Here is a 10647-nt window from a genome sequence, read left to right on the forward strand (position 1 = left end):
AAGTGGAAGGATAAAAAAATTACAATATGGAGGGCAAACAAAGCTTCTAAAGTGGAAGGAAAAGATTTTCTAACTATTACAAATTCAAACAGTGAGTTTTCCTCCGATGATCTTCTGTATCTTGGCAACAACTCAAGGTCGAGTTGTTTTGAAGTGGAATGTAATAATGCGGGACAATTAGAACAAAAAATCATAAAATAATTGGAAAAGAGAAAAAATTAGGAGGATCTACGAAAGCATGCATTATTTTCAGCTCGGATGTCAAATTTTCGTCCAAGAATACAATTTAGAAGCGCTTTTCAACTCCACATAAATTTTTAGGAGGACTTTGTCAAACTTTCATGGTCAAATTCCATTATGTAGGGGTCCGTTTTAACATTTTTATGCCTTAAGATAGTTTAAACATATTTTCGTCTTTTGCAGTTTTTTTTTTTAGTTGTAATGGTATTTTTTTAGTTCCTAGTTTAGTTGAATTTATCTATAGAAATTAAAATCTCGTTTGGATTAGGATTTGTTTTGAGTCCTTAAATATGTGTTAAGAAATTTGTAAATTTGACATTTTTTTCTTGATTCAAAAGATATTTTAGTTTTCTTGTTTATTGGTGGATTCCAAATAATTATCATGACCGTTCAAGTGAAATTCGAGCAAACATCCGTTCATGTGTTACAAACAAGATATTTTTATCATTATTCACGTTTTCGTCCTGTGTCACTTAATATTTTCAATTCTCATTTAATAAAAGCATATTTAATACACAATTCTCTATATTAAATATAAATTGACATTTAGTGAATATGACTTGCGTAATACTATTTGTAATTGTTCACTACTGCAGCTGTCATACGTGGAATATATGTGACGGTTAGTGATATGATGCATGATACAATAAAAAAACTATCATATTAATTCATCAAATCACTAAATGTTACATGTTAGAATGATTATGGTAGTAAGTGACGGCAATATTTATATGATTTATGGGAACTATAAAGGAGTACCCATTTCCATTGCAACGATGTACTTTTGTTTTTTCTTCCCATCTTCTCTTATCTTCCATCTCCTTGGCCTCTACCCTCTTGGAATTTGTGCTTCGATTCGTTTTTCATGTCCAACATTTTAAACGAATATCTACATCTTGATCCTTAGGAAAATCATCAGAACCTTCTCTCCAACAAATTTTTAATTTTATTTTATAAAAAATAATATATTTTTTGGTACTTTAATTAACAAAGTAGACTCCATACCAACAATTGGACAACTGAAAAGTTAAATGCTAACAGAGAATCTTTTTTATTTTTTCTGTGCATTATGGCCCATGCCAGGTTAGGACTCAGATGCACATTTTATATTTGCATGTAGACTGTAGTAACATGGATCTTTTATTATTTAATCATAATCATATGATACAAGAAATTATCATAGTATTAAAAAGAAAAGTAAAAAAGAAAAAAGAAACCTGAATTGTAACATTTTAGGCTTTTTACCTCCCTTGAACACAAATAAACATCATAAGTCGTGAAATTTTTACTCCTCTGGCCATGCCCAAAAATCTGGGTTTTCATCAATGCCGCTGAACACGTTGCAAATACCTTCATTAGTGGCCGTCTGATCAATCTTGTGGCCCTGATGAAGATCTGGACCTCTTGAAGAACTTTGAAGGAGCTGTGTTAAACTTGTGGGTCCAGTTGATGAAGGGAAAATCAGTTTGTTGCTTGGATGAGAATATAATTTGCCGTCAGCAGCTAAGGTGGTTTTTGTTGTAACTAGGTTGATGTCACGACTATTTTCACTTCCATTGCTCCTAGAACACTCATTTTCTTTGTTCAGATTAATAGGTGGTCCAGTTGGTTCTCTATTTTTCAGAACCATTAACTGCAATATCAGATTAAACAGTAATTAATCAAGAAACATGTAATTGGGATTCTTGACTAGATATTTCCTATGTGATCAATGCTAGAAGTGGGTCGAGTAGAGAGTAATTCGAGCCTAATTCCAATTGAAAGTATAACAATTTATGGAAATTCGAAAATTTTGTCCTGGTCGTGAAGCAGTAGTGAATCGTGATTATGAATTTATAACTGTCCTAAGGTAGCGAATTTCTTTACTAATCAAGCATTAATATTGTTTGAGAAAAATAAGGAAGAACAAAAAACCCTAACCTCAGATTGAAGTTTTCTGTTCTGAGTCTTGAGGTTATCATTATCAGCTTTGAGAGCTTGAAATTGTCTCTTCAAAATGTCATAATCTTTCTCTAATTGCTTAGTTTTCCACCTTGCTCTTCTGTTCTGGAACCATATAGCAATTTGCCTAGGCTGCAATCCTAAAGCCCTAGCCAAGTGCATTTTTCTCTCAGGCTCAAGCTTATTACCTAATTCAAAACTTTTTTCCAGTGCTTTCACCTGTTCTAGCTTCAGTCTCTTTTTCTTCTCCCCGAGTTGTGATCCATCGTCCGACATGTCGTCATCCATCGGCACCTCCTCGCTCCGGTCGAGCCCCGAAAACGACATGGATCTCCTCATCAAGAATTGGGAAACACCTAGACCACCACCACAAGAAAAAAACTCAACATTTGGGTTCTAAATCTCTAGTCCCTACTTACAAGAAACAATAATAAACGAACTAAACATGCACATACTTTGCAATCGAACGAAAACTATTAAGTATGATTAGGCTCGATACAGTTCAACAAATAGACACACACGAGAGAGTGAGATAGAAAGGAGAGACGATAACCGTGGAAGTCTTGAGGATCACACGACGATGAAAACCCGCCCCTTGTGATGGATGCAAGATGGCTATCTTCATGGCTTGGAAACCTGGATTCTGACGCAGCAGGGACAAAAGCCATACGAATCTCTCTCTCTCTCTCTCTCTCTCTCTCTCTCTCTCTCTCTCAACAAATAGACACACACGAGAGAGTGAGATAGAAAGGAGAGACGATAACCGTGGAAGTCTTGAGGATCACACGACGATGAAAACCCGCCCCTTGTGATGGATGCAAGATGGCTATCTTCATGGCTTGGAAACATGGATTCTGACGCAGCAGGGACAAAAGCCATACGAATCTCTCTCTCTCTCTCTCTCTCTCTCTCTCTCTCTCTCTCTATATATATATATATATATATATATATATATATATATATGTGTTCATTTTTTCCACATAAACTCCCTTTTGAGTGGCACACTTTGAGCCTCAATTTCTCATTCACCCGAGCATCAACTTTGGTAAGTAACTATATGATTTCGATGTACTCACGGAGGAGAACACAAATCAGCTTTCATCTTCCAAATTGAACAATCGGGTCGCACTCAAAACTCGTGCCAAAGTCGGCCAATTTTTCCAACATTAATTTACTCTGAAAATCATAAAAGCAAAAGCAATTAAATTTTTATTGAAAATAATGAAAATCATTGACTTATTTAGGAATATAACTTGTAGAAAACTTTTGCACTAAAGAAAAACACAATAAAACTAATTGTCAACTTTAATTTCTAAAAGAAGTCGATGTTTAAATGTATTAGTACTGAGTCTATCACACCACAAGTAGTCGTCTTGAATCATCATGCCGTCATCATCTGAAAATGGGGAGGATAACGTGGAGTGACCTAACTCTCAATAAGCAAACCTCATGCATATGGTACATGCTTATGATATGCATAGTACTTAAAAATAAAAGTGTTCCTCAATATGTATTCCCTTTTTTTCATTTCTTTAAGACCTTAACACTGATGCCGTGATCTCACTTGGTGTATTGTATAGCCAATCAAAATGCAGTGGGAATTATTACTTGAAACCAAGTCGACTCCTACCATTGGTTCCACAAAGCAGTAAATATTAACATTATCATTGAACATTTCCCACGCCCATTTTTCAGTGATACCTTTCACACTTTTCATGGCATAAGCTTACAACTTTCTCACTCACACCTTTCATAGCATAGACTTACACCTTATAACAACATTCAGGATATATATTTCTAAAAACATTTCTTGACTCACTAACATTTGGAAACTTTTATTTCTTGAAATTTCATGTATGCTTATGGATGCATTCACGTGTATAAATATGTAATGACAAGCATTAATGACATAAAATATAATAATCAAATATCGTGTTAACATAATGGTAGATAAGATAACACATTAATACATTTAACCATATGACATACGTGTGAAAATAGGTGAGGTTTACTTACTTGGAATGCTTAACAATATAATTTTTAAATAACAAGTAGAAATGTCCCTAGCTGCCCATAAGATCAACACGTCAAGGATCCTAAACCATTACGACTTATTTAGGAATTCCAACATTCTCAATTCTTTGTTTATCAATATGAATTTTGTAGCTAGGAAGAAACATCAACGTGTATAAATTTAGTGGTGTACAAGAGTAACTATATGAATTAACTATAGTTAAAACCTTCAAGGTCGACACTTGATTTCCATTCTCACTTTCTGGTGACACATAAATCATGAATGCATATATTTTATTGATGAAGTAAACAATACTAATAGATCCTAGGAATTAAGGTGAACACAAATGCTATATAAAAGCCAATTTTCCATAGAATTGATTTTGAACCATTTATAATTTAAGGTACTGTATTCACACTGTACAAATGTTCAAATCCTCTTTTAGAAACAATCTTGCAAAAGAAAAGTCAAAGAGCCATTTTTATTAATTAATTATTACATTCTATTAGCACATGAATTATGACAATTACTTATTTATTAGAATCCAATTCCATTCCATTTAACTCACTAAGTAACAACATATATATTGACTTCGTTGAAAAGGGTAAATAACTATGAAATAATTATTCATTTAAAGTATTAATTAATAACTAATAACCACCCCGGCAAAAGAGCAAATTTTAAGGTCATTTAAATTACCAGGAAAAAAAAAAAAAACCCCAAATCTGTGTTCAAGCGGGGTATTTCCAATTCAATAGGACAATGATGGTGTTAATGACTAATATGACAAATTTCTTGAAATCACAAAAACATACATATACACAGAGGACATGAATATCGATCATAACTCAAAAATATTATTGCTTGGATTCAAAGCAGAATGTAGAAGGCTTACGAAAATGTGAGAACTCCAAATTCAAATCACGTTAAAATAGTGATGGCAACGGGATAGGGCGTCTCCACCCCGCCCCGCAACGGGGCGGGATAGGGTGGGAAAGGGCAACTTTTTGCTCCGTTTATTTTATTTTATTTTTATTTTTTATTTTTTTACATTTTCAAAGTTTCAAGTTATGTTATTATTAAAAAATAAAATACAAATTCAAAATGGATTTTTAACGGGTGAATTGTTTAGAAATAAAATTATTTTTAATCTTTTTTTTTCCTTCATGGGGCAGGGCGAGGCATTCGGGGCGGGTTTTTTCCCCATTCGGGACGGGCCCCGTTTTATTGCCATCCCTAAGAATGGTTTTCTTTCATATTATAATTTTATTTGTTGAATTATTGAAGCAAAATGATAATAATAATTTATCTAATTTTCTCTAGATCTTCGAGAAAATCATGAAATAAAAACGGCTTCAATGATATGATCCCTCAATCACCTCAGAATGAAAAATGATATTTTAATTGATCTGTGAATGAAAAACAATGGTCACGTCTATTTAGAATTTGGTTGCAAATGAATTTTCTTTACTAATATATACATTTGAATCTCTTAGGCCCTGTCTGGTATCGATTGTTGCTGCCCAGCAAATGCATTTTTTGACCGTTGGATGAGGTAGTGGGACCCAGGCTGCACTTCTTCAATTAATATGTCAGAAATGTAGCCGCAATTTTGGACCATTTTCTCGGCAGAATGACATTTCTACCCTTAACAGTCAAAAATTTTGTTATGACAGATAGGCATTTTCGGCATTTCACATTTTACTTGCCCTTAATTGCTGCCACAATGGGACCCACGTACTGTAGATAACGGGCAAAATTCTCATTTTAATTTCGGAAGAATCACTCCCAGACAGCCGCTTAATTTATTTGTTAAATTTAAGTGCCTTACGATATACCCAAAACTCAATTTTCCATTATTTCTCTAGGTTGATGAAAAGTGAAATTTTATCAAAAAGACAATTTTTTTTTTTTACTTTAGTATGAAATGTCATATATGCCATTATTAAAAAAGGTACATGCATGTGCTTTCTAGACAATGTCAAGTTGACACGATACATTTCGTTCTTTTTATCTTCCTCTTTTCATTTTTCTTGTATCATCCTATATCGGATTCCCAAAGACCGTTTCATAGCTCCTTTCTCTTCCAGAATTGCTTGGCCGTATGAATTTAAAGTAAATGATTTTTTTCTCTTATGTTCCAAAAATTCAATATTAAAGTATGTTATTGTTTCGCGCGGGTTAGTCGCTAACAATTAAAAGAGATCAGACGATTGTGTAAGGAACAAACCCCTTGAGACAAAATCCCAAAAATGGTTGTTCTTTTATTGGCGATGACTTTACAATTGGAAATTAAAAACAAAGTGCCTCCAAAGGGCGCAAGTACACGAGTTACTGAAAAAAGTGTTTAAGTCTAAGCTAAGGAAATTAAAATTACATGTTCTCTGTTCGAGAGTTTTTGATTGGGTCCTTTGCTCTATGTCTTTTCTCCGTTTTATACTTCATGGACGATCTCTTTGTGATCAACCGCCTAAAAATTGCTTGATCGTCCTATAACTGCCCACTTTTCTCGTAATGGTCAACTTGTCATGAAAATTGCCTTTTTTAACTGCTGTCATTACTTTTCGTCATTCAACCACTTTCGATTGAATTCCTTGAATCGTGGAACGTGATAGGGCTGCTTTAATAACTGCTTTGATAACTGCACTTTTTGATAACCACAACGCTTTATGTTTGTTAAGACCTTGGACGACTTGAAGGTTTGGGCGAGAATAGAGTAACAGTTCTGGGCGATTGTATGGCACTCCATTCGCTTAGATTCTGGACGACTTGCAAACTTGGGCGATGGCGTTACCGCGTTCTTGGGCCTCCCTATTTGGGCCTTTATCTTGATTTGTTTGATTGGGCTTCGTTCTTTGGGCTATCTGATTTGGGGATCCTCCAATTGGGCTTCACTCCTTGGACCGTTCGATTTGGGCTGAATTTTTATGTGTCAACAATTACCCCCCAATATGGCAGAATTAATAATATTTATTAAATTTTGCCATATTCACTTTGTGTTTCCAGCAACATTCGAAATTTTCAAGAATCTCAATCATTGTTTTCTTCTATAACTTGAAAAGGTGCGTCGTTTTGCAAACTCTTATAACCCCCAAACACGCCATTTCACTGCACCATTAAATCACGCCTCAAATTTTTGCGTCTCTCTCACGATTTACTGTTCATCTTTTGCTTCCCTGCTACGTAACCCTGAAAAAATTTCGTTCCTTCTCAAATGGATACTTCACAATTTCAAGCTGGCGACTCCTTTAGTTTTGATGACTTTCAGAAACTTCTGAGTCGCCCATACATAACTTCGAGTTTTTTCGCGCCCGTCGATGTCGAACGTAATGAGTTCTACTTGGATCCTTTCTTCAACAATGCAGAGGCAGTTGAACAGGCGGCGGTGGGTCAGCTGTTTCCTTGCACTCAAGGCCCTCCATTTCTAAACTCTCTGCCGCTGGGGCCACTTCGCAAAAGAGGTATTCGCACTTGGCCTAAATCTGATGTAGCTTTCCGTAGGTGGCATGCTCGCCTTGTGAGTCATGGTCCTACTAAGGCACTTTTTGATAGCGCTAGGATTTTTGATTTGTTAGTAATCTCTATTCGCCCCCTACTTTTGATTCAACACTCTTTTCGATTGTTTTGAGTTTTTGGTCTTCTGAGTATAATACCTTTATTTTCCCTCTTGGCCCCATGTCTATTACCTTAAGGGATGTTGGGGCCCTGGTGAATCTACCACCTTTGGGCGATACCATTTTTCCTGGTATTTTGGTTTCTGGTGGCACCCCAAAGTTTGGTAAAAACTACACCGAATATTATTCAAGTCTGCAAACCCTTCACAATCATTCGAGCGCTGAGCCTTCCCATACTGAGCGAGTGGCCTTCCTCCCTGAGTTATTTACCTATAGCGCACGAATTGGTGAGTGGCAGGCCTTTGAATTTATGTTCTTTCTTTTTGGCTACCCTTTATAAAGGCATGGCCTCTCTTCAAACTCAATTGAAGAATGGTGTATCTCCCACTGACAGTGGACCTTTTTGGTTCACTCAACTGTGGTTGAGATCCTATTTTCCATTGCTTGGTGCTCCATCAATTTCTCGCTCCTTTGCTAGCTGTTATGGCCTAGTCATGGAGCCTTTAGCTCCTATAAATATGTCCAGAAGGGACATTTTTTCATTCTTTTATTCTTTGGATTCAATTTCTTCATTTTTTCCCTTTCCTCCTTTTTTTGACTCCAAACTATGTACATCCCCCCCTCCACTATAGACAGTGCGAGCACCTCCCTGCTTATTTGGATCCAGTTTTTAACCGGGAGGGAGCTATTTCATGATATTTTAACTGGGACCAATGCCAAGGCGGGGGTAGAAATTTATGCTCTCCAATTTTTTGCTCGCCAGCTTGGTTTCGGCAAACTTGGCCTGTTCCTCCTTACTATTCAAGGAACTTAATTGACCATTTTCATACTATTAATAAAGCGGAGGCAGAGGCTATAAATGCTCGCAATCTTCTTTTAACCAGCCATTTTTCGTTAGCCCCCTTCAATTCTAGCCACTCCATTCACCCTCTTTTTGAACAGCTCTGGCCGTCAGTGAAGCGCAGATTATTTGTGACTGACGCCAATCGTGCCTTTCATTCACTAGACCAGCCGAGCATTTCTTCCCCTCTTCCTGTTTTAGTCACTCCTTTGTTCGTTCGGAGTCCTTCTCCTTCTCGTCGCACTAAACAGTCTGCTCGTCCATCTTCTTCTCTCCCTGCCAAGCCTACTACAGCCAAGAGTGCTCCAAGTCGCAAACGGCCAGCCTCAGCATCTCCCATTCTGGAGGATGATGATGATGATAATGCCCCTCTTATCGTCAGGAGGAAGGTAATTAAATTGGTTTACTCACAAGCATACTTTTCCATACTTGAAACTTTTCTGTGTGCTGCTGAGCTTTTCTGAGAAGTCCAAAATGATCTTTTGGACTTCTCAGAAAAGCTCAGCCTCTCCTTCAAAGGCTTTGGCATCGACAGCTCCTGCTCCATCATCCTCCGCTGAGGCTGCTTCATCCAAACCGGTTGATGAGGGGACTACGCTTAAAGAGATATCTTCAGTCCCAGAGTCCTCATCACAACCCATGGATGAACCACCTTCTTCCCAGGGCGTCAACCCCCCAAACATCGAAGCAGAAGATAACTCAGTCTTTTGATGTCTTACGTTTGCTTGTGCTGTTGGTTTCTGATTTGTTGCTCTTGAGTTTTGCAGATACTCCTATGAGTCCGCCCGTTGTGGCAACATCTTCTCGCTCAGACAAGGGGAAGTCCTCACGAATGGGAGAGTCGTTGGTGGTAGACTTGGCTGAGGACATGCCATCTTCCACTATTGTTGATGAGGTAATCTTTGCTTCACTTTTATTTCTATCTTGTTCGTTGTAGTGATAATCTTTAATATTGGCAATTTTTTTTGCAGGATGCTGACAAGATTGTGCGTTCTATCCAAGACTTGTTCGCTTCTTGGGGGCAAGTCCAGACGTCTCGCCCTGCTCCATCTGATCGTCCTGCTGCTTCTTCAGAGGAAGATTTGAAATTCCTCAAGGAGTCGATATTTGAGTACGTGTCCTTCATGGATATGGACATTGGAAGGGCTAGTGCTGCCAGACACAAGGATAAACTTGAGCATCTGAATGCGAAGTTGGAGCAAGCACTGACGCTTCCGTCGCTCAATCTTTCTGCCAATTTTAAAGCGACGTTGAAGGTTATCCACTTCGAGGTCCTTTCTTTGCTGGCCAATAATGCTGAACTAAAGGCCAAAAGTACTCAATATCTTCGAGCTATATCTGAGAAAGAGTCTTTGCGTATGGAGATCAACAAGGCTGAGGACGAGTTGAAAGAAATCTCTTCCGAAGTCATGGTTGAAGACTCTTTGATGGTTAATTTGGCTGCTCAGATGAAGGAATTTCAAGCCAAAATGGATGACTGCAGGGCGAGAATGGCCGCTAAAAAGCGCAACGCCTCCCAGGGAATTGAGCGAACTAAGTCCTTGGTTGAACAGTACAACAAGTTGGAAATTGATGATGATGTCGTGGCCGAATTGAACATCACTTCCTCTCGGCAGAACAAGGATTGGGAAAAACTTAGGGAACGAATTCGTTCAGTATGGGGTGGACTGTAATTAAGACATATGATGCCTTTTTCTTTTATAATTTGATTTTCCCTTTGTAACTTTGTTCATCATTGATGAACATTAACTTCTTGTGCATTTATTTGACGTTTATTTTTTTTAGTCGTCAATTCTTCAAGCATTTAACTGCTTCGTGTTATAAATCTTGCCCAATTGCTTTTGATATTTCCACCACTTTTCCTAAGACTTTGAGCTATTTAATTCCATTTATTAGGCATAAATGTGGCTGTTCATATTCTGTCTCTTCATCTCCACCCTCCTATAAATGCTTCGCATTTTCCATCTTCCATCTTCATCTTCATTTTCTTCTTCGAA

General features: G+C 37.2%; 1 protein-coding gene across 2 annotated transcripts; it reads right to left on the bottom strand.

Moving 5' to 3' along the window:
- Positions 1 to 1362: 1362 nt before the first annotated feature.
- Positions 1363 to 3104, bottom strand: LOC111367966 (homeobox-leucine zipper protein ATHB-13-like). 2 transcript variants are annotated; one of them, XM_022989117.1, is made up of 3 exons: positions 2946 to 3104; positions 2161 to 2537; positions 1363 to 1873 (listed from the first exon to the last, which is right to left on the bottom strand). In XM_022989117.1, the coding sequence occupies exons 1-3, from the start codon at positions 3058 to 3060 to the stop codon at positions 1526 to 1528; spliced, it is 840 nt and encodes a 279-aa protein (XP_022844885.1). In that variant the 5' UTR covers positions 3061 to 3104; the 3' UTR covers positions 1363 to 1525. The 2 variants fall into 2 exon arrangements, with proteins under 2 accessions (XP_022844885.1, XP_022844884.1); XM_022989116.1 differs by lacking the exon at positions 2946 to 3104 and adding an exon at positions 2735 to 2880.
- Between the last annotated feature and the right edge of the window lie 7543 nt (positions 3105 to 10647).

Source organism: Olea europaea, chromosome 18, assembly GCF_002742605.1.
Source record: "Olea europaea var. sylvestris chromosome 18, O_europaea_v1, whole genome shotgun sequence".
In the NCBI taxonomy this organism is placed as follows: domain Eukaryota; kingdom Viridiplantae; phylum Streptophyta; class Magnoliopsida; order Lamiales; family Oleaceae; genus Olea; species Olea europaea.

Excerpts from the sequence above, each read along its gene's own strand:
- LOC111367966 (XM_022989117.1), bottom strand. The coding sequence starts at position 3,060 with ATGGCTTTTGTCCCTGCTGCGTCAGAATCCATGTTTCCAAGCCATGAA. Across the intron at positions 2,538-2,945 it reads TGATCCTCAAGACTTCCACG|GTGTTTCCCAATTCTTGATG; the intron begins GTTATCGTCTCT and ends GTGGTGGTCTAG. Across the intron at positions 1,874-2,160 it reads ACAGAAAACTTCAATCTGAG|TTAATGGTTCTGAAAAATAG; the intron begins GTTAGGGTTTTT and ends CTGATATTGCAG.